This window comes from Ursus maritimus, unplaced genomic scaffold (assembly GCF_017311325.1).
Source record: "Ursus maritimus isolate PB19 unplaced genomic scaffold, ASM1731132v1 scaffold_4, whole genome shotgun sequence".
NCBI classification, from domain to species: domain Eukaryota; kingdom Metazoa; phylum Chordata; class Mammalia; order Carnivora; family Ursidae; genus Ursus; species Ursus maritimus.
In genome coordinates, this window is record NW_024426552.1 from 69952542 (window position 1) to 69977694 (window position 25153).

The 25153-nt window shown below is 34.4% G+C and overlaps 1 protein-coding gene across 3 annotated transcripts in view; it reads left to right on the forward strand.

Annotated features, from left to right (window-relative positions):
* ACAP2 (ArfGAP with coiled-coil, ankyrin repeat and PH domains 2) overlaps positions 1 to 25153 on the forward strand; it is a 140201-nt gene that overhangs the window by 65621 nt on the left and 49427 nt on the right. For all 3 annotated transcript variants that reach the window (XM_040621408.1, XM_040621409.1, XM_040621410.1), the window contains 4 exons: positions 15305 to 15363; positions 16451 to 16634; positions 20971 to 21015; positions 24074 to 24169. In XM_040621408.1, coding sequence (XP_040477342.1) covers positions 15305 to 15363; positions 16451 to 16634; positions 20971 to 21015; positions 24074 to 24169 — 384 coding nt within the window. The remainder of the gene's footprint in view (positions 1 to 15304; positions 15364 to 16450; positions 16635 to 20970; positions 21016 to 24073; positions 24170 to 25153) is intronic.

Sequence of the window (25153 nt, forward strand, 5' to 3'; positions counted from 1 at the left end):
TTATTTTATTTTATTTTATTTTATTTTATTTTATTTTATTTATTTTTGAGAGCAAGAACGTGAGTGAGTGGGTTGGGGGACAGAGGGAGAGGAAGAGAGAGAATTTTAAGCAGGCTCCACATTCAGTACAGAGCCCGATGTGGGGCTTGATCTCACGACCCTGAGATCATGACCGCAGCCAAAATCAAGAGTTGGATGGTTAACCGACTCAACCACCCAGGCACCATGTCAGGAAGAAGTGTAAAAATATAAATTAATTAACAGCATTCTACTGTTCTAGCTTCCCATCACAGTCAGAGTAAAATCTGTTACAGTCATACCAAGCTATGGTCAGACTTTTGCTAACTCCCTGATCTTATCTCTACTCTCTACTTGGCTGTAGCTACTTGGACTCTTTGTTGTTTTTTAACATACCAAGTAGTTCTCATCTTAGGGCCTTTGCACTTGCTATCTATTCTGTGCAGAATGTTCTTCCTTCGTATCTCTGTGTGGCTGTTTTCCTTACAATATTACTTCTCTTCCTATGATCTCCTTCACTTTATTTAGGTCACAACCTCTCAGAGAAATCTTCCTTGACTGCCCTACAGTCACTTTATGTCATTTTACTCTGTTTTTTATACACGTACACATACACACATGTGAGTGTGCACGCACACATAGATGATATACAGATATGTGGTCTGGTTCTTAAATGTATGTATGTACTTAATGTATTATCCATTCTAAGTTCCATGACTGCAGGCACTTTGTTGTATTAATCTCTGCTACTACCACCTAGAAGATTCTTGTAGAAAGTAGTTACTCATGGCAGAGTTAAGGACACCGAGGTTATGAAGTTATTAAAAGTCTTAAGTGTTTTTTTATAGTCATTAAATGAATAAAAATGTGTTAAATCAGTGACAGCACACACTGGGTAGATATTAAAAGCAATGTTTAAACTTTTTTGTTTTATTGTTTCTGGCACTTGAAAAACTTCAGGATCTCTGTTTTGACTGTAAAATTTATGTTGCTTTAAAAATAATTGGCAAAATGGGGTGCCTGGTGGCGGGTTAAGTTTCTGCCTTCAGCTCAGGTCCTGATCTCAGGGTCCTGGGATCAAGCTCTGCGTCGGGCTTCCTGCTTAGCGGGGAGTCTGCTTCTCCCTCTGCCTCTCCCCCTCCCCGCTGCTTGTGTGTGCGTGCTCTCTCTCCCTCTCTCAAATAAATAAATAAAATAAAGTATTTAAAAAAATAATTTGCAAACCAACAGGAGATTACTCTTTGTCTGCCTGTCTGCTCAGAGGTCTTAAGGCTATAGGTCGGTCAGCTTGTGTCTGTATATATACTATATATGTATATATAGCAAACTCTGAAACTACACTCAGATGTCCAGTGCCTTTCTAATTTTATTTGCATATTTTTTATAGCATCTCAGAAATTTTCCTACTAATAGATACAGGTATGAAATTGTAAGACCTTGGTTTACTTTAATATCCTTTCCTTTTATAGTTACTATGCTGTCTGCTTTACCTGGCCTTTTTGTTTCTTGTTAACAAGTACTTTTAATTTTTCCCAGGAGGAGTGACTTGTGTGTACTTGAATCAGAGTTCTTATATATGAGGCAAGGATTCTTCCTCCATCATAATATTGCATACTTCACTTTAACTAGAATATAGATAGGAGTGACACATCTCTTGTTTACTGTAATATCCCTAGTACTTGCATAATTCTTATCCTGGGGAGATCATTTAATTTTTTTGAGCTTCATGCTCCTCCTCTGTAAAATGAATGGGCTTTACTAGATGACTTTTAGTTATATACATTCTAAGATTACAAAGCATTATTTATTATAAGATTTAATTATGATCTCAGAGCCATTTGTTAAAATGTGGGAAAAACCTAGCTACATGAAATGCTTTATTTTAGTAGCATTTTCTACAATGAATTTTAATTACATAGCATTACAGGGTGAAGGAGGCTTTATAGGATATGACAAACTGCTTTCTAAAATGTAATAAACACTGGAATCTGCTCACAGTCTATAGCAGACTTTGTAACCTTAGGTTTTGGTGTATCAGTTTGTGTCTGGTTAAAAAGCTGGATAGGCTACGGATGTCATTTATGAATAACTTTTTGGGTTAAGTAAATGTTTGAAGTAATAGCGCCATTTGGGTTTTTAGCCAAGTAAGATTAAACATAGATTGGAATTAGATTATCTCGTCATTTAAAAAAATTATTCGGATTCTTTTGTGGTTTATTTCGTCTGTAAAAATAGATATTACTGTTCCTTATTCTTTACAGAATGAGAATTTTCTAGGGTTGCTCTTTAACTCATGTCTTTATAAGATGCCAACTCATGACTTTTCCAGAGCAGGTCATGTGTGCTACATTCTATTATGTACTGGAGTTAGCTTGAATACTGATTTGTTTTTTCTGGAGCATAGAGATTTCTATAACTTCACTGATGACATTCTTGAATTCTAATTTGCTGTTGCTGTAAGGAACTTGGAATATTTATTTGATTATTATCTTTGCTGGAGGAAATTTTAAGGTTGAATTGCTGCATAAATTCTAAAAAAATGTGTAACCCTTTTTCTTTGTGTTTTTGCGAGTTTGAGTTTCCATATTATAGCTGTCTACTCATTTACTCAATAGATGGTTTCATGAAAGTGTCATGTCCTATCTGGGTGTTGGTGAAAAATGCTTAGATTTTTAAAATGGAATTATGTTAAAAGTTATTTATTTAATAAATTAAAATATTTAATAAATAAAAATTTCTTTTTTATACAATTATGTTAAAACACATAGTATTAGGGAAGATATTACATTCTGAATGTGTATAACATTTCTAAATATTTAATATATATATTTTATAATGTTATGTTAGTCACCGTATAATACATCATATATATATTTAAAGCTTTTATTTATTTGAGAGAGAAAGAGAGAGTGCGCGTGCGTGCACACAAGTAAGGAGGGACAGAGGGAGAGGAAGAAGCTGATTCCCCACTGAGCAGGGAGCCTGATATGGGACTTGATCCCAGAACTCTGGAATCATCATGACCTGAGCTGAAGGCAGAAACTTAACTGACTGAGCCACCCAGGTACCCTAAAAAATGTTTTAATGAGAAACTTGAGAATATTTAATACTAAATGAATATATTAAATAAAAATATTTAATGAGAAACTGGCTTCCCTAGAACATAACTTTTTAATGAAATTGGTCTTACGCATGAAATAGTTTTCAGGCAATTCCTGATTAAGATTTTAAAATTGATGATCTTTTCAAAGTCTTGGTCATTGTCATTGATGGGTATGTCGTCTGCATTAGTAGGCTTATTGGTGAAAGGCAGGCAAGTATTTATTGCCCTTTGCTCCTGATTGATAGGAGTTTATTTTGCCCTTTCCCCCTGACTGATAGGACCTTCATTATCCCATGTAATTAGAATTTAAGTAATTCTGTCTCTTTAAGTTGTGCTTTAAAGGAGCAATCATTCATTAAGTTGAAGTGCTCTTTTTTTTTTTCTTTCATTGACATATGTAATGCTTGCATTTTTCTGGATAAACTGAATAGATTTTGAATAAAGTAATGGTGAACCTTTTTCGCAGGTATACACAGAAGTTGGTCTACCTACTTTTTTCTTCCTTTAAACCTTAATTAACTTTTAATAATTCTCTTCGTGGCGGTAGATTATAGCACTGACTCCCTAGTGATTCATTCTCAGCCTCTCCTTTCCAACATTCTGAACCCACATTTTGTCAGTGTATGTTAATTGTCATATGTATCAAGGATTGCTTGAAATAAGTTCATCAGATCGCGGAATGCTACTTAAGCCATATTTAAAGTCAGTAACTAGCATTAACTGAATCTGCAAGTTGAGATTTATTCCTCCTAAACTTCTTGAATTCTACTTTTAACTTACAAACTTAGGAGGCACAGTTCTTCCTTTGGACAGCCAATACATTTTGTATGAAACAGCGGAGAGTGATATTCTCATATCCTTTCTTTACCAAAAAGCTAAAAATGGATGAACCAAAGGTTTTGAATACTTTGTTTAGATTCATACATTATTTTGGTAACATTTACTTTGGAATTTATATCTACGTGCAAACTTTTACTTTATGAGGGATCCTTTGTGAAATAATGTGTTACTAGGTCTTCACAGTTTTCCAAATGTATTTTTAGTGCACATTTATATCTTGCTGTCATTGTGACAGGACTATTGGTATGCAACATTAGAACGTCTCCATAATATAATCTTTTTTGTTTTAGAGTTTTCTTCTAGCGTTTTGAGTATTTCATCCCTAGGAGTTTGTTTCGGTACTTTGCGAAAACAGTCGGTGGCTTTGCAAACTAATCTATTCAGACGTTTCAGCCATTGCTGTTAACTTGAGGGCAGTCCATAACACATAGAGTCATCCTTCAGCAATAAACACTTTTGATAACATTTTCTTCTGGATTAGTGATTCTGCTGTGTTTATTTGGCATGCTGTCGAATGCATCTGTTCTGTTATTCAAATGTGGTACCTTTTTAATTTCCTTTGCCTGTTTGGAAATTATGAAGTTTTGACATTCTCCTTGCAAGCTAATATATTGTGCAATTGTGCAATTGTATGAGACAGTCTGGCTCTAGTTCTTAATTGGGTAGTCTTGTAACTAGCTTCTTTTTTCTTTGTAACTAGTTTCTTAATCTGATATTGTTGTGACTAATCTCATAAAAGAACTTTGTTTCTTATTTTGTGTTTGCAGAAGTTTAGAGTACAGATCTTTCTGTATGAAATGGATGTTTTGTGTTGAAGTCCTGTACGATTTGCTTCTACCGTTGATTCATTTAATAACTTTGATATAAAAAGATAGGTCAAAGAAGAGGATTTGGACCATTGTGTTTGTATTCTGAATGTAATCACTTTCCAGCACTATTTATTGAAAAATTTGTCCATTATGGTGGGAAAAGAACAATCAGTAAAAAATCCATTTAAGTATGAAAATGAAACAATATGTCTTAAGATTCAGAATTAGATATGTGTGTATATACTTTTCTGCATTCTTAAAATGTTTTAAAATAAATTATGTTGGAAGATAATAAAATGAACAATTAGTAAGTAAAATAGGAAATACTAACTCAGTTAATGCAATAAATGTTACTCTTATGTATGATCAGAAAATAAAATTTTCTTTTTTTTTTAAAGAGTTTATGTGTGAGAGAGAGAGAGTACAGGGTGGTGGGAGAGGGAGAAGCAGGCTCCCCGCGAGCAGGGAGCCTGACGTGAGGCTCCATCCTAGAACCCTGGGATCATGACCCGAGCCAAAGGCAGACGCTCAACCAACTGAGCCACCCAGGCGCCCGAGAAAATCAAATTTTCAAAGTGTTTTAAAATCTGCAAATGCCTAAAATCCCATTTAAATGATTATGTGCATTTATGTGTTTATTTCAAGTGTTTCTTTAAATTCCAGTTAGTTAACATAGTGTAAGGTTAGTTTCAGGAGTGGACTTTAGTGATTCATCACTTACATGTAACACTCAGTGCTCATTACAACAGATTTTGTATATTTAATTTCATCTTCAGAAGTAAATGTTATTTAATAATTAAAAATAAAATGAAATTTCTTGAAGAGTCAGAGTTTAGCTAATTAACATCAAAAGCCAATAATAAATATCAAGAATAGTAAAAAAAAATGATTGATTGTATTCTAATAGAAATAGTTCATAACGCTGATGCTAAAGAAACAATCATACATACCTTATAAGTAGGAGGAATGCGAAAAATAAGAGCGTATTAATAGCAAAAATTTGTGAAAATAAGAGCCGAAGAAAGATGAAATATTTAACAGTGGGTACAAAGCCAAGAAGTGATGACAAATAAATTGTGACTAAAATAGTTTTGGATGGTTCAAATGGTAACACCAGGGGGAAAGTTACATAATTTTGTTAAAGTAGTAATTACTGCATTTAAATACTTTACAGAGCAAGTCAGACAAATAATATTAAAATATAATTTTAGCAAGAATATAATTTTAGCAGTTGGTAATTTCTGAATGGTTATACCAAATAGTTTACAACTTCTTAAATCACTGTGAAAACTTACGAACACTGGTGTGCCTGGGTGGCTGAGTTGGTTAAGCATCTGACTCTTGATATCAGTTCAGGTCATGATCTCACAGTTGTGAGATTGAGCCCGGTGTTGGGCTCTGTGCTGAGTGTGGAGTCTGCTTAAGATTCTCTCTCTCCCTTTCCCTCTCCCTCATTGCTCCCTCTCTTAAAAAAAAAAGAAAAAAAAAAAAACACCAAAAAAACCCCCATATGAACACTAATATCTTATGTAAGACTGTTGACATCTTATTTATCTCTGGCTGTTTAACAACCACCCCAAAATTTAGTGACTTAAAACAACTACTGTCATGTGTTTGGGTAGGGCTTGGAGGGGGGCAGCTTGTCTCTGTGTCAGTTGCTGTTGGCTGAGTGGCTTGTGTGTGGCTAGAGGATGCAGCATGTCTGGTGCCTAACCTGGGGTGGCTAGAATGGCTGGGATTGGCCAGGCTTCTCCTGCCCTTTGGAGTCTTTCATTCCCTGGGGATTTTCTCTTATAATGTGGTCTCTCTCCAGCAGGGTAGTCAGAATTCTTAATGTAATAGCTGGCTTTTCTTAAGGCCTAGGCCTGGAAATCACACAGAATCATTTCTGCTACATTCTTTTGGTCAAAGCAAGACGCAGGGCTACTCCAGATTCAGTGTAAAGGGAAATAAACGCTGCCTTTTGGTGGGAGAGTACAGTGCAGATGGAGGGATGAGATGAATTGTTGGTGGCCATCTATATGTACAGTCTACTGTATCTTTGAACTTACCACTAGTGTGTGCCATAACCCAAATGTTTGGAACCTTTACAGTAGAAAATTTGTCCCCATCCCCAGAGATTTTGATTTATGTTATCTGGAGTATAGCATCAGAATTTTAAAAATTTCTCTAGGTGATTCTGACATGTAGTAAAGTTTGAGAACCACTACTTTAAATCAGTGATTCTTGGATTGTGATCCGTGGACTAACAGCATCAGCATCACCTGGGGACTTGTTAGGATTTGAGCTTCTCAGAGTTCACCCAGATCTACCGAATCAGCAATTCTGAGGCCGGGAGCCAGCCATCTGTTTGAACAAGCCTTCTAGGCCATTCTGAGGTAAAGTTTGAGAAGCACTGCACTAGAGCAGGGGTTGTCAGACTTTGGTTTGAAGGTCAGCTCTAGCCCATCACCCCCCTTTGGCATACAGAGTTTCATTGGAACACATTCATTTGCTTCTGTATTGTCTATGGCTACTACAAAAAGAGTAGTTGTGACAAAGACCACATGACCCACAAAATACTGTCTAGTCTTCTATAGAAAAAATGTGCTGACCTCTGCTCTAAAGGACTCCTTTATTTTTGCCCACTTCCAGGGACTGTATCTGTCATGACACCCACTGAAGAGAGACCTTTTTCTGCTTTAGTGAAGGTGATTTCAAGACTAGTTACCTTGATGAATTTTTCTCAGTGGAGTGGTAGTGGATGAACCAAAGCTGCAACCTAGACTAGTTAAAAGCAGAATCTCAGGAAGTAGGAACAGGCATCAGTAATTTTCAGAGGTCCCCCGGTCATTCCAGGGTATAGCCTAGTTTGAGAAATAGTGTATTGCTTCCCCCAAACAAACTACTTGGAAATCTTGGTCAATGCAGACTCTGATTCTGTAAGTCTGGAGTGGTTTTGGAAATTCTTCTTTTCTAACAAGCATCCAGGTGATATGAATAATGCTGGTTCATGCCTGGGGAACTTTAAATATACTGATTCTTGAGTCTCACTAGTGTTTCTAAGTATCAGCATTAGGGTATTTAAAAGTTCCCCCGATTATTCTAATGTGCAACCAATTTAAGAACTTCTGGGTTAGAGCAGTTTGTCTTAAACTTGAAGTAATAGAATCACCTAGCAAATTTAATAAAAATATAGTTTTTTTTTTTTTTTGAGAGAGAGAGTGAGCATGCATGTATGTGCGCACGTGTGGGGGGGGGAAGGGAGGGTAGAGGGAGAGGGAGAGAATCTTAAGCAGACTCAGTGTTAGGCATGGAGCTGGAGGTGGGGCTCGATCCCCCTATCTGAGATCATGACCTGAGCTGAAATCAAAAGTTGGATACTCAACTGACTGAGCCACCCGGGCACCCTAAGGATTCTATCTTTCTTCAACAAGTTTGGACCTTGGTGTTTTCTGTTTGCTTTCCCCGTGATAAGCTAGCGAAGAATCACTGCTATAGAGGAATGAAGGGAGAAAGAAGAATTTAGAGAAATGGTTAGGTTAGGACAAGCAGAGAATGTAGAAAAAGAGGAACAAATAATAAACAATCATTTGCATATTGGGACCTGTTCCTGATAATGTCAAAAGAAGAGTCCTCTTGATTTATAATTGGCCTTTTTACAGGCCTAATGAGATTATGTCCTGTAGAATTATAGAAGAGAGTGCTTTGGTAGTTAAATAATATTTAAATGGAAGACAGACTTTAAACTACAAAATTTATACTTTGAACCAATGGGACCTAAATGGTAAGACCTGGAAACTTTTCAGTGCCAACTATGGATGTGTAACCTGTCTTCTACTAACCTTCCTAGAGTACCTTTTGCCATGTGTAAAGTGCACTTCAGCTTTCATCCTTTCCCGAAAGCAGGTGAGATAGTCTTGCTTTAACTAGGTCCAGACATGAATGGGGAATACACCTGAGTATAAGCCATCGGTTTTAAGGATTGATTTGAGAGAGAGAGAGAGAGTGCAATTGGCAGGGGGCAGAGGGAGAGAGAGAATCCTCGAGCAGACTCCCCTCTGGCATACTGCCCTGAGTGTGGAGCCCAACTTGGGGCTTGATCCTACAATCCTGAGATCATGATCTGAGCTGAAATCAAGAGTCTGCTGCTTAACCGACTGAGCTACCCAGGTGCCCAAAGCCATTAGTTTTAAACAGCTGTATATTTTCTGTGCACTCAAGTCAGATCCTTTTATAATTAGCAGATAGGTCAAATGATACATTGTTGATTATTTGTTATATACATATGTCGTTAGGAATAATACTGTTAATGTCCAGAAATGGAACTGAACCTTAGCTTTTGTGTTGGTAGCTTCCCTCACCGCCCCCCCACGCCAAGTGTCACACTGTGGCTTTATTATAGCATTCCAGGTTTTGTGGTATAGAAACAAAAGACAAGACCTGAGATGTACTCAATTCTGAGGATAAAACAATTTTTTTGATCTAAAACCTAGGTAAAGTTACCATTTGTTAGAAGTAGGGCACTATAACCAGCCTATTCTCAAGGTGAGAAGTGTCAGACTCCACTTCTGAAGGGAGAAGTGTTAAAGAATTTGTGGACACAATAGCTAAATCATGGAAGGAGCCGAGATGCCCTTTAACAGATGACTGGATTAAGAAGTTGTGGTCCATATATACAATGGAATATTACTCAGCTATCAGAAAGAACGAATTCTCAACATTTGCTGCAACATGGACGGCACTGGAGGAGATAATGCTAAGAGAAATAAGCCAAGCGGAGAAAGACAACTATCATATGATTTCTCTCATCTATGGAACATAAGAACTAGGATGATCGGTAGGGGAAGAAAGGGATAAAGAAAGGGGGGGTAATCAGAAGGGGGAATGAAACATGAGAGACTATGGACTATGAGAAACAAATTGAGGGCCTCAGAGGGGAGGGGGGTGGGGGAATGGGATAGACCGGTGATGGGTAGTAAGGAGGGCACGTATTGCATGGTGCACTGGGTGTTATACGCAACTAATGAATCATCGAGCTTTACATCGGAAACCGGGGATGGTACTGTATGGTGACTAACATAATATAATAAAAAATCATTAAAAAAAAAAAGAATTTGTGGACATATTTTAAAGCTACCACAATGAACACTTGAGTTGTTTCTGGGTTTTGGCTACTACAATAGAGCTGCTTATAAAAATATATGTAAAAGTTTAGATAGGTATATACATTTATTTCTTTTGTGTAAATAGAAGAAGAATGGCTAATTCATAAGGTAGGATTATGTTTAACTTTTTACGAAACTATTTGTATAGTGAGGACTACAAAACAGTGCTAAGAAAAATTAAGGGAAGAGAAAAGAACTTATTTTATTATTATTGTTTATAGTAATAATGTTAATATTCTTTCCTATGTTGAGTTTTTAAAAAAAATTTAACTTCTTTAAAGAAATTAAAGGAAACCTCCCAAAATTTGGAAATTGTTTTCCGAAGTTGACTATATATTTTATAGCAGCCATGTGTGAGAGTTCTAATTGCTTCACACAATCAACACACTTGGTGTGTTCACTCTTTTTAAATTTATCATGGTTTTAATTTGCATTTTCTTAATAATTAATGATGCTGAGCATCTTTTTTTTTTTTTGCGTGTATTTTCCATTAATGTATCTTCTTTGGTGAAATTTCAGATCTTTTGCCCATTAAAAATTTTTGGATTTGTAAAATATTATTGTTATATAGTAGTAAGAGTTCTTTCTGTATTCGGGTTATGTTTTTTTGTCAGATAAATGTTTTGCAGATATTTTCTCCCAGGCTTTGGCTTGTCTGTTTCACTTTTATAACCATATCTTTTGAAGAGCAATAGTTTTTAGTTTTGATTGTCAATTTATTGATTTCTTTTTTAGTTTTCTTTTTGTGTTCTACCAAGAAATGTTTGCCAGTTTATTCTGTGTTTAGATCTGTGATCCATTCTGAGTTAAATTTTCTGTATGTTTACATGGTAAGGGTCAAGATTTATTTTTTTCAGCATATGGCTCTTCAGTTGTTTGTTCTAATACCATTTGCTCAAAAAATTATCTTTCTCATATTGGCACCTTTTGGAAGGTGGCTACGCTCACCAGTATACCACCAGCGCTGTCGCACCATTGGCACCTTTTGTATAATAAAACGTGTGGGTCATTTTTGGGCTCTATTTTGTTTTACTGATCTTTTTGCTTATCTTTATTCTAATAGCACAGTAGCCTTGATTACCGTGGCTTTCGTAGTAAGCCTTGAAGTCAGGTAGTGTAAGCTATTCCAGCTTTGTTCCTTTTTTTCAAAATTGGCTTGGCTATTCTAGGTCTTTTACATTTTCACACAAATTTTAGAATCAGATTTTCAGCTTCTACAGAAAATCTTACTGGGATTTAGAGTGGTATTGCATCAGATGTATAGATCAATTTGGTGAGAATTGACATCATACTAATATTGAGTCTTTGAATCCATGAACACAGTACATCACTCCATTTATTAAGTTTTCTTTAATTTCTCTTAGTAATATTTTGTAGTTTTCACTGCTCAAGTCTTCTCTTTTGTCAAATGTGTCCCTAAGCATTTCCTATTTTTTGATGCTACTGTAAATATTTTTTAAAGGTCAGTTTCTAATTAGTTGTTGCTGGTATATAGAAATTGCATTGATTTATGTATATTGATTTTGTTCCTGCGACCCTGCTAAATACACTTATTAGTTCTAGTAGACTTTTCTGTAAATTCCATAGTATTATCTGTATATCCAATCATATCACCTGTGGATAAAGGTAATTTTATATTCTTCCTTTCTAATATTTTCCCCTTTTTTCATTTTTCTTGCTTGATTGCATTGTTAGGATTTCTAGTACAATGTTGAATAGAAGTGATGAGAGCAGATATTCTTGCCTTGTTCTTGATCATTGCCATTAAGAAGCCTTTCACCACTAAATATGTTAGCTGTAGATGTTTCATATGTGCCTTTTATTAGTTCGAGGAAGTCCCCTTCTATTTCTGGATTCCTGAGAATTTTTTATCTGGAATGGGTGTTGGATTTGGTCAAATGCTTTTTTGTATCTTTGAGATAGCCATATAGTTTTTCTGTTTTAGTTTGTTAACATGGTAAATTATAGTCATTGACTTTTGACTGTTAATCAATCTTGCAATCCCAGAATAAATCCCAATTAGTTATGATATATTGTACTTTTTATATGTTATTATTATATATCATTGTTATATAAGAATTTTGCATCCGTGTTCATGAGGGATACTGAGGGTTCTCTTGTTTCTTTATCCTCACCAACGCTTGTTCTTGTCTTTTTGATACTTACTGACTTGTGTAAGGTGATAGCTCATTATGATTTTGATTTGCATTTCCCTGGTGATGAGTGATGTTGAGCATCTTTTCATGTGTTTGTTGGCCATCTCTATATTTTCTCTGGAAAAAAGTCTATCCGGGTTCTCTGCCAATTTTTAAACCAGATTGTTTGTTTTGTGTATGAGTTCTTTTTTTTTTTTTTTTAATTTTATTTATTTGAGAGAGAGAGAGAGCAAGAGAGATCACAGAGGGAGAGAGAAAGGGAGAAGCAGACTCCCTACCGAGTGGGGAGCCTGATGTGGGGCTTGATCCCAGAACCCTGAGGTCATAAGCTGAGCTGAAGGCGGATGCTTAACCGACTAAGCCATCCAGGTGTCCTGTGTATGAGTTCTTTATGTATTTTGGGTATTTGCCCCTTATCAGATATATCATTTGCAAATATCTTCTCCCATTCAGTATGTTGCCTTTTCATTTTATTGATGTTTTCCTTCACTGTGCAAAAGCTTTTTAATTTGATGTAGTCACAGTTGTTTATTTTTCTTTTATTTCCCTTGCCTGGGGAGTTAGATTCAGAAAAATACTAAGGCCAGTATCCAAGAGTTTACTCCCTGTGTATTCTTTTAGGATGTTTATGGTTTCAGGTGTCACATTTAGGTCTTTAATCTCTTTTGAGTTTATTTTTGTGTATGGTGTAAGAAAGTGGTCCAGTTTCAGTCTTTTGCATGTAGCTGTCCAGTTTTCCCAACAGTATGTATTGGAGAGACTCTTTTTTTTCTGCTGTATATTCTTGCCTCCTTTACCTTAGATTAATTGAATATGAGTTTGTTTCTGGGCTCTTTATTCTGTTCCATTGATCTGTGTGTATGTTTTTGCGCTAGTACCATACTGTTTGATTACTACAGCTTTGTATGTAGTATAGTTTGAAATCTGGGATTGTGATGCCTCCAATTTTGTTCTTTTGCAAGATTGCTTTGGATCTTTAGGGTCTTTTGTGGTTCCATTTAAATTTTAGGATTATTTGTTCTAATTCTGTGATAAATACTATTAATTATCTTTATGAATTTTGACAAACACGGTTGGATCTCCATACCACAATCTAGATGCATAACAGTTCCAGTAACCCTAAAAATGCCCTTATTTTACTCCTTTGTTAGTACCCTTCCTTCTACCCCTGACCACTAGAAATTTCTGGTTTATTATTCTTCATCCCTATAGTTTTATCTTCTCCTGAGCATCATATAAATGGAATCATATAGCTTGTAGCCTTTTGAATATGACTTATTTTACTTAGCTAAATCCATTGAGATTCATCTATGTTATTGTATGAATTAATAGTTGTTCCTTTTTATTGCTGAGTAGTATTCCATTGCATGGATGTACCATAGTTTATTTCTTCAAGGACGTTTGGGATTGTTTCCAGTTTTTGAAATTAGGGATGGAATTGCTATAAATGTTTGCATACAGATTTTGGTGTAAATCTAAGTTTTCTTTTTTCTTGGGCAAGTACCTAGGAGTAGGATTGCTAAGTTTTATGTAAGTATAGCTTTAACTTAATAGGATATGGGAGGTTTTTAACTATAGATTCTATTTCTTTAATTCTGTTTAGGTTATTGATTTCTTATTGAGTGAGCTTTCGTCATTTTTGTCTTTCAAAGAATTAACCCAGCCTGTCTGTTGAATTTATAGGCATAAAATTATTCCCCAGTTCCCCTGATTATTCTTATTAGTATTTGCAGAATCTGTGGTGTTGTCATCTCTCTCCTTCTTGATATTCGAAGTTTTGATTCTAGAGTTGAGGGGAGGGACAGAGGGAGAGGGAGAGAGAGAGTCTCAAGCAGGTTCCACACCCAGCATGGAGCCCAGTGTGAGGCTTGATCTCAGAACTCTGAGACCATGACCTGAGCCAAAATCAAGAGTTGGATGCTTAACTGACTGAGCCACCCAGGCGCCCCTGAAGTTTGTGTTTTAAAATTTTTTCTTGATCACTTTGGCAGGAGGTTTATCAACTTTATAGATCTTCTGAAAGAACTGGCTTATGGTTTCATTGAGTTTTGGCTACCAATTTTCTTTTTCTATTTAGCTGACTTCCAATCATCTTTATTATTTCCTCTCTTCTGCTTAATTTGGATTTAGTACTTTGGGTTTAACATATTACAGAAAATAATTTTTTTCTCTCTGTAACTAAATTGTCATATTTTTAAATCCTGTAGTACTCAATCCAGGTGTGGTGTGTATGTGGGTGTGTGTGGTGTTGTTTAGTATTTAGGCAAGAGCATGAGATTTTGCTAGTAGCAAGATTTTAGAGAGATTGAAATTGGTACTGTTTTTATTGAGATGGATATAGGATTTTTTTGTTTGTTTGTTTTGACTATTGATTTTTGTGCCTGTTCATCTGACATCTGTTTCAAACTCTGAATGTAGAGAATCTGTAAATTATCAAAGTACCCTAAATTTCCATGACAATCCCAGTGAAATTTTCCACACATAGAGCTACTAAAGTTTAATATGTGGCATTATTTAAGTTGGGCAAAATATTGTCACGAGGAATAAAATTTTATTCTGGTCTCCAACCTTAGCAGTCGTTGAAGGACTATATAATGTTAAAACATTTAAATTCTAGGTCTTCCCAGAAACAACAATTGTTGGAGAGGATGTGGAGAAAGGGGATCCCTCCTACATTGTTGGTGGGAATGCAAGTTGGTACAGCCACTCTGGAAAACAGCGTGGAGGTCCCTTAAAAAGTTAAAAATTGAGCTACCAAGAAATTCTTGTAGTAAGTGAAGTAGAATTTATGTTACTCATATGCACAAGTAATGAATCGTGTGACTGACATCAAAAACTAGGGATGTACTGTATGGTGACTAACATAATATAATTAAAAAATATTATTAAAAAAAAGAATTTGTGTTACTCTTTCAGGTTGTTTTTCAAATGAAGCTTGAATTAAAATCAAGGAAATAAATTGCTCCTAATGTTTGAACATTCTATTTAAGTGGTTGTAGATTTGATTTTTCCTGTAACTGGAAATAATTTTATCTTTTAGACAGATGAAATTGGCTTGAAAATCAGTTTCAGTTTCTTTTTTAAATGCTTATTTTTTATGTAGTCTTCATTAAGAAATATTGGTGTTATTAGAATTGGAGTACTGGTGGAAGGATGTGTTATCTATCAACCTACATGAAAATTATTTTTTGTTTACTTTTCTAATTGTTTAATGTTACATTTTTCTTTTAGATCCTATTTGACCAAACTCAGAGATCAATTAAAGCACAGCTTCAGAACTTTGTTAAAGAGTAAGTCAATTGCATTGAAGAGAATAGAAAAGCAACCCGTTAATGATCACGTCTGGGAGTTGGTATCTATTGAGAGGAATTTTATGGACTGTGATTTATTGAAAATATTGGAGTTTTTGTTTTTTTGCTTTGTGAAATGTATATTGCATTTCCTCCTGAATTACTCCATAAGGGAATCAGACTTCATTCCTTTCAGTGAATCATTTATACTATGAAATTTGTATTCAGGATAGATAACTAGGATTGTTATAGATTAAAAAATAAAATAATTTAATGGCCTTTCAAAATCAAAGCAGACCCCAAAAGTGGTTGAAATACTATTAGTTATTTTAGTTGAGACTAAGTTTTCCGTTGTCTCAATATGGTATTTTCTTTGAAGAGAAGATAATGGAATATATGAGAATGAATCATGAAAGTGCATTTTTTTTTATCTACATGTGAGCCATTTTGTGAAATAAAAACATCTGAACTTTCCATATAGGAACATTTTCCTTTCCCAAATAATAATTCAGTTTTTCTCTTTCAATTCCTGACCGAGAATATGTAAAATTACAGATAAAGTTGGTTATGATACAATATTCAGGATAAATTATAGATACTAAAAGCTATTAAAAATGGCACTGCCATTTAGTAGGTTAGAATTTATTGTCCTGTTAGTGATGTCTCACAGATTCTTTCCAAATAATAGACTAACATTCAGAATGTCCTTATAGAATGTATGTGTGAAAATTTATGACTTCTTACAAAGACTTTAAAATCTATCTCAGGTCTACTTTATTATTATTATTTTAAAATCATTTGTCTTCAGGTCATTTTGCCTAGTTCTCTGGTAGAAAAAAGTACCTATCTAAGATCGTTAATGAATCAAGGATTTCAGATTTTTCAGAATACTGAAATGGAAACCATTACCCTTTATGGGTATACAATTCTTTTACCAAAGATTGTATGTGTGTGTGTTTTAAGAATATATTCATGCCCTTTGGCCCAGTAATATCCCTCAACAAGAAACGAGTGATATTTTTTAAAGTGTGGTTTGTAGATCACGCATAGTAGGATTTATGGAAGTATTACTGTTTTTATTTTTTAGAGATCTTAGAAAATTCAAAGATGCCAAGAAGCAATTTGAAAAAGTCAGTGAAGAAAAAGAAAATGCATTAGTAAAAAATGCTCAAGTACAAAGAAACAAACAGCACGAAGTTGAAGAAGCCACAAACATTCTGACAGCAACAAGAAAATGTTTTCGACATATAGCCCTCGACTACGTACTTCAGGTATATTTATTAGATGTTTTCAAAAAATGCTTACTAAACATGTCATTACTTTTTGAATGATTGGACTGAAAAGAACTAATACTGTTTCTTTGAGTCTACAATTAAGCCATGATCTTTTGTGAAGACTTTTCACTTGTCTGTATATCTGTATAAATATGTGTGTGTACATGTATATACCTTTGGTTCTGATTTCATCCCCTTTTCACTTAACATGGTACTTTCTCCCATTTTTAAATGTTATAAAAAGCATTTTTATTTTATTTTATTAAAAAAAAATTTTTTTTTAAAGATTTTATTTATTTATTTGACAGAGAGAGACAGCCAGCGAGAGAGGGAACACAAGCAGGGGGAGTGGGAGAGGAAGAAGCAGGCTCATAGCAGAGGAGCCTGATGTGGGGCTCGATCCCATAATGCCGGGATCACGCCCTGAGCCGAAGGCAGACGCTTAACCGCTGTGCCACCCAGGCGCCCCTGTAAAAAGCATTTTTAATTGCTTTATTTTATTCTGTGAAGTTGCTATGTTAATTTAGTTAGTACTGCTTATCATTCATAGTGTTGCCGGTTTTTACTGACAATAGTGAAAATATAGTTTTCAGTAATTGTGAATGATAATAACATCTTTATATATAAATCTTTTGCCACATTTCTGATTATTTCTTTAGAGTAGATTCTTAGAGGTATTAAGGCATACCATATTGCCAAATGAAAAATATTTCTAGAAGTGGTGTTCTCATATTTGCATTACATGCTGTTTTTTAAAACTAGAGATCAGTATTTGGTAAGTTTTCTGGTGATCTTCTGGTCCTCTATATAATTGAAATCAGTTAGAATGTGGTAGGTCTCCAGAGGGATTAGAGAGACATGAAAGGTGAAGGCAAAGCATACATTATTTCACACGTACCTGATGTGTTCCTATGTATCACGAGTTGAAAGCTTTAAAGTTTAGGAAATTAGTTTGTCTGAATCTCCTCTTACAAAACAGCAGTAGAGTCCCTAGAGATTGTTGACTAGCAATCACAGATCATTTTAAAAAAATACGTAAGTAACCATCTACAAATTAGTGATTAAAAACTACTTAGATAACTTTGCAGAACAGTAGAAAATGACTACTTTTTTTTTAAGTTTCTATTCAATAAGTGGGAAGTTAAAAAATAAAGTGCATTCCATTTATTAACAAGAATCTTCTAAAATGGAATGGTCTGTATTTCCTGTCTCTCACTAGCTATCGCCCATTCACTCCACTTCCTGTGGTAGTATGATGAGTACTGTCTTCCTATCCCATTCCACTGAAATGGCTTATGCTAAGGTCTTGTTCATTAGATACAATTTAATTCTTAACCAACTTGACTGTTGTGTTTTGCTGACATGGTGGACCATACTCTCTTTCTTGAAATATACTTTTGTCTTGATTTATCTCAAACTACTTTTAGGTTGCATTAACTTCTATTTAGCTTCTGTTTCTTAACTTCTATTAACTTGTATTTCTTTTCAGTTTCCACCTTGGGCTTCTCTCCTTTGTTGATCTTTTCAACCTCTTTTTCAGGGTTCCCTCTTTGGTCCTATTCTTTTCTAACCTTTTAATTTCCCTGACAGTCTCATGTTCCTTGCTTGAATTACCATCATGTGTAGATGACAAGATCTGTTTTTCTCCGATGTCCCTCTTTCTTTTTGATCCACAACTGAAAACTGTCGTCTTCCAAATGGCATCTTTTTGCCCTTACCTAACTGAGTGCCGACACCCTCTCACTCAATCCTAGAAATTCATGTGGAGAATTACATCAGATATTCTCATTCTCAGCTGCTATATCTGACAATCAAAACTGCCTTAAAAAGTTCTGTGTATTGGGGCACGTGGGTGGCTCAGTTGGTTGAGCATCTGACTCTTGCTTTTGGCTCAGGTCATGATCTCAGGGTCGTGAGATCAAGCCCTGAGTCAGGCTCCACACTGGGTGTGGTGCTTGCTTGGGATTCTCTCTCTCCCTCTCCCTCTTCTACCTACTCCCCTACCCCCTGCTGGCATGCACTCTCTCACTCTTAAAAAAAAAAAAAAAAAGAAAAAAGAAAAAATGTTCTGTGTACCTTTTAAGTCTGCTGTTTCTTACCCTTGCTGCAGCCCTAACACCAGTCTTCATTGTTTCTTGTCTGGAGCAATAAGATGTTCTCAAAAAATTGATCTTCTTAACATTGCTTTTACCTGCCCTGTTGCCACTTTGTTCTCTGTTCTGTGGTCAGTTATACAAGTTTCTCCAGGCCAAGTGAATCATTCTTGCCTCTGCCTCTTCTGTGCTGTCATAATATTATCATACACATTGATCGCTGTTAGAGCACTTAATCGCATTTATTGTAATTATTTATTTATATCTCTTCTCTACTCCTAGGTTATATTTTTTCCCTCTAGCAGTTGGAAAATAAATTATCCATTTCTTTTAGTGTTCATCTAGGAGTTTTTGGTTAGGACCCCCATGTTCCCCATAACTGTTGCCTTATTTGATTTTTCTGATGAGAACTCTTGTGTCATTTTATGATATGGCTGAAGTGGCTATTTTAGGGCGTATTAAGTAATAAATTTTTAATTTATAAAGTTTTTCATGCTTTAGCTTCTGTAAATATTTGAATTTACTTTTTTTTTCAAGTAAATGCTATTTCTTATTGCCAAACATAAAAAAGTACATAAAACAGAAGCACTTTTGGCATTTTTCAAAGTCTGAATAATAGGTTATCTGCAGCCTCTGCTTTTATTTAGAACATTTGAAAGTTAATATTTTAGTTCTCAAAACTGAATAGGCCTTGAAACAGACATACAAAGGAAACTAGTGTTTATTTAAGCATAATTATTTGGATTTTTCTTGGTGTGTTTTTAGTTTTCTGATCAGTGCTTTTTATTTTTTTTTATTTTTTTTAAAGATTTTGTTTATTTATTCGACAGAGATAGAGACAGCCAGCGAGAGAGGGAACACAAGCAGGGGGAGTGGGAGAGGAAGAAGCAGGCTCATAGCGGAGGAGCCTGATGTGGGGCTCGATCCCATAACGCCGGGATCACGCCCTGAGCCGAAGGCAGACGCTTAACCGCTGTGCCACCCAGGCGCCCCTGATCAGTGCTTTTTAAAATTATCTTATAAAACAACAGGCAGAATATTCAGTGGGAAGAACATATCAAAAAGGAAGATATTCTGTAATCTTTTGACAATATGAGCAAAAAGTGAATGATTCTTTTTTTTGTATAAACATTTAATTTCATTAACCTGGTATATAATAGACAAAAAATTTGTTAAGAATATCTAGAGTTAGGAGAGCTACCACAAAGGCAACTTTCATAATTTACTGATCTTTCAGTAAGTTTAGTCTAATTGAAATATTATTTAAGGTCAGTTAATTTAGTTAACAAATATTTATTGAGTCCTCACTATGTTCCATTTGGGGAATACAGCTGGGACTAAGGCAAGACCTTGATCTTACGGAGCTCACACTTTAACCAGGTAAAAGACATAAGTAAATAAGAAAATAAAAGGTAGTTATGAATGCTATGAAGGAAATAAATAGGATTATTGTACTAGAGAGTACATAGGGCCTACTTAGACCTTTTTGAGGAGATAGTATTTCAGCTGGGACCTGATTGGTAACAGTTAGCCGTATGCCTATCTGGGCAGACAATTATGACATGAAGACAGAAAAACTAGTTGGAAAGTGTTGAGGTGGGAGTAGTTTGGGATTGTGGTTGGAGCACAGACAGGGGAAAGTAGTAGAAAACTAGGTGTGGAGAGGTGATTATCACAAAGGGCTGTGCAGGCTACAGGAGGAAGTTGGAAGGTTTTAGGTTGGACGTAACATAATCTTATTTATATTTTGAAAAGATCACTGTTTGCTGTGTGGGAAATGGATTGTAGAGAGTCGAGGGTATAGAGACCCTAGTTCGTAGGCTGTTGCAACAGTCTAGAAAAGATAAGATGGTGGTTGGTAGTAGTGGTAAAAGTGATGAGAATTTGCATTAAGGATATATGTTGAAGGGTCTAGATGAACAATTAGATAAGGAGGATGGGGAAAAGATGGAATTTTAAGAAATTCAAGTGTCTATCAAAGTGATCATTATATCACTACATACTTAACGACTTATGCATGGCCAGTTTTTGAGTTGAAAATAGAGGACAGTTTCATTGGTATGTTTTTCTTAACTGTTTTTGCAAAATGTGGGTCAAAGGGTGAAAAACTTGAACTTTGATTTTATTTACTTTTCTGGAAAAGTATCAAACTATCAGAATAAGCAAATTTTACCATATTGCATTGTAGATTAGTTTTTAAATAAATTCATGGGTGATTAACCAAGTGTGTTTTCCCTCAGATTAATGTCCTTCAATCAAAAAGGAGATCAGAAATCCTAAAATCAGTAAGATATTTATTGAAACGATGTTTTCAACATTTTAATATGATCTAAGTGTACATATATAAGCGTTTAAAGCAGCATCATATGTGTGTGTATGTATGTGTGTATATTATATGTGAATGTATTTATTCCAGGTTCAGAATTAATCTTACAGATTTTTTCATGGTTCTCCTATGTCACTTAACCACTTTTTTGTCTCCTTTATGTTTTGGTTATGTGTATCTCCTGTTAACACACTGTGAGCTCCTTAATATTGACATTTAAATATTTGAGATTGAGGGCATGCATAAATAGTATCATTCAGAGAATTTTTCCTTCGGGTTATTGATGGTTTTATCAGTCTTTTGGTTTGTTCTTTAGAGTGCTGTTTGAAAAAAATGGAATGAAATTTGAGGATGTGTTTCCTTGAGCCTCTATGCCCATTTTTTTATTTGACCATTTTTTTTAAGTCTTAAAGCTAACAAGGAAGTGGACAGGGAATGGTAATGGTATGGCATTGCACTCTTTCATATTTTGAGAACCTTAGAAATCATTTTTCTTCTCTGTTCACTGTTTTGTTTTTTTCCCTGAAAGGGTATGCATAAATTGCTTTTGATTCTTGTCCCCCCTAGCTTTTCCCTAAATTCTGTATTTATGTTATTTCTTATCAAATAAGTACATAGTACTTGCTCTTTTCCTCCACTTCCTTTTCTAGATTGAGAGTAATGTATGTTAATTATAGAAAATTGAAAAGTAAAATGTATGAAGAAAAAAATTACTTATAAATCTTACTACCAAGGGAGAACTGTTAATATCTTGGCATATATTTTCATCTTATTCCTCTCTTTCTGTGTGCATGTATGTATGTGAATGTGTATATGTGTGTTTTAAAATTGGATTTAATTTTTTTAAACAAAATAGGAATCATTGCTACATATGTTTTATAACTTTGTTCTTTCGATAGTAACTACAGAATCATCACATGTCATTAAATATTTTTTATTTAACGATAACTTTCCTGGCCATATAAAATTCTACCATGTGAATATACTAGGGGTAGGCAACCTTTTTTTGTGAAGGGCCAGGTAGTGGATATGTTAGGTTTTATGGGCCATGTAGTCTGTGTTGTAATTACTTAACTGTGACGTTGTAATGAGAAAGCAGCCATAGACAATATGTAAACGAATAGCATGACTGTGTGTTAATAAGAATTTTTCTTATGGACATGGAAATTTGAATTTCCTACGATTTTCAATGTGTCATGAATTTCATGTTTTCTTTTCATTGTCTTTCAGCCATTTAAAAATGTAAAAACCACTGTTAGCTCATAGGCCATCCAAAAATAGATGATAGGGCTGGATATGGTTTGCAGGTCAATTGAGCATGCCATAAATTAGTTTTATCCATTAATGGATATTTAGGTAATTTCCATGTTTTTTGACATTAAAGAATATCATTCTAGTGATCGTTCTAATAAATCATATGATTATTTCCTTAGGATAGATTAAGACAATAGATTACTTAGTCAAAGGGTTTAAGCATTTATTAAAACTTTAAAAATATAATGGTACATTTTAAAAGTTATACAACATTTCCACTGGTAGTATGTGAAAGTGAACTATATTAGCAACACTGGGTATTAATTTCTCCCACTCTACTTATAATTTGGTAGATAGAAAATGTCATGTCATTGTTCAGTTTTGCATTTCTTTAATACAAATTCGTTTGTATTAAATATGCATGAGTTTGAATTTTTTTCTGTATATTTTTTGGCCTCTGTGCTCCCTGTTTTTTTGTTAGAGTAGTCATCTTTTTCATACTGATTTGTAACATCTTTTATATTTTAAGACTATTAACCCTTTGTCATGTGTGTTTTCCTAGTTAATCATTTATCTTTTAATATGTTTATTATGTGTTTTGATGTGTAGGCATGTTTTACATTTTTACGTAGTTGTAGCTATTAATCTTTCACCCTCTTTTTTATGTAATTGTTTTTTATTACATTCATAAAGTTGCACAACTACTGTTAATCTAATTCCAGAATAATCTTTTATTGAGCTTTGTCCTTTTGTATTTGTGTTTTAATTGGTTTTTCTCTTCAAAAAAATTTCTTTTGAAGCACTCTTGAATATTAAGGACCTATTTTAAATTTCAGAAAATTAAGCAGATGCCTCGTCTTGCTAAAAATAAACATGGATATGCGGAGGATTCTTTCACTATTATGATTGAATTAAATTCCTTCCCATGTAAAAACGAAAAATAAGAGTGATTTTTCTCTCATAAATAGGTAAAATGTAGGAAAACCTGGAAAAAGTCTTAATCTATTAGCAACGTTTTTGGATATTGGGAATGAAAATACAGAAACCTCCATATTGGCAAAGTCTGTTGACTCATTTTATTTCAGTATCTTGAGAAAGAAAATAAACATTCCCCTACCTTGGGCTGTGCTTAGTGATCCTAGTCAGTTATCAAGTGTGATTGTTCTATTTTGAGAGCTTTATATTTCCCCTTCTAATTTTCTAATGCTTTATTTGCAATTTAAAGTTTTGCCAGTGAGTTTGGTTCAAAGGCATATAGGTATTTTATAATGTACCTGGGAAGATGGTGAAAGTATTGAAAACTTGATTCTTTCAATTATTACCATATGAATTTTGATTGGAGATAGTCTAAACAACTAAAATTTGGGGCATTTTAAAAATTTTAAACCACTTGGATATTTCTTTTAAATATAATTTATTCTCACTTCACAAATATTTCTGAAATACTCTTTTAAGAAAAATGATTCAGTTTTAATTTTAAATAGTTTTGATATCTTGGGCTCTTATCTAATTTTTAAACATTAGATAAGATTAAGATTTTTCAGAATATTTATCTAAGAATTGATTTTTAAATTCAGTTGTAATGTTGTAATGAGAACATGTAATTAAATGTAATTAAAATTCAGTTTTAATTTTAAATAGTTTTGATATCTTGGGCTCTTATCTAATTTTTAAACATTCGATAAGATTAAGATTTTAAAAAAATTTCAGAATATTTATCTAAGAATTGATTTTAAAATGCTGAACTTTTTTTCTCTTATTAGATGTTATCTTTTATGTATGCCCATTTGGCCTTCTTCCATCAAGGGTATGATCTATTTAGTGAACTTGGGCCCTACATGAAGGATCTTGGTGCACAGGTAATGTTGTACTGTATTGCTTGATTCTGTGTTATACATTGATATCTGTATTTTTTTCATTGAGATGTGACTGACATATACTGCATTAATATAGGTGTATAAAATAATTTGAGATATATGTGTGTATTAATACACACATACATACACACATTTATAGTCAAATGACTACTTCAAAAGTGTAGTAAACGTCTATTACAGTATTTTTTCTTGACTTCAGAACTTTTAAGATCTACTTACTGTTTAGTAACTTTCAAATATATGATATGGTAATGTTAACTTAGTCACCATGCTATACATTACATTCCCAGGACTTATTTATTTTATAACTGGAAATTTGTACCTTGTGACCCCCTTGACCCATTTTGTCCACTCATACCCCACCTCTGGCAAATTCCAGTCTGTTCTCTGTATCTATGAGTTTGTTTTGTTTTGTTTAGATTCCACATGTAAGTGAAATCATACGGTATTTGTCTTTCTCTGCTTGACTTATTTCACTTAGCATAATGCCTTCAAGGTCCATCTATGTTGTTGCAAATGGCAAGATTTCCATTTTTTTAAAAATAGCTGAATAGTAGTCCCTTGTGTATATATTCACCACATTTTCTTATCTATTCAATATCTACTGACGGACGCTTAGGTGGTTTCTGTATCTTGGCTGTTGTAAATAATGCTTCAGTGAACGTGGTGATGTAGATATCTTTTCAAATTAGTGTCTTTGTTTATGTTGAACATATGTAGAAGGGGCATTGCTGGAACATATGGTAGTTCTGTTTTTAATTTTTTGAGGGGCCTCCATAATGTTTTCCATAGTGGATGTGTCAATTTATCTTCCCACCACCAGTGCACTTTTCTCCACGTCCTCACCAACACTCGTAATTTCTTGTCTTTTTGATGACAGCCATTTTGACAGGTATGAGGTGATATCTCGTTGTGGTTTTGATTTGCATTTTTCTGATGATTAGTGATGTTGAGCACCTTTTCATA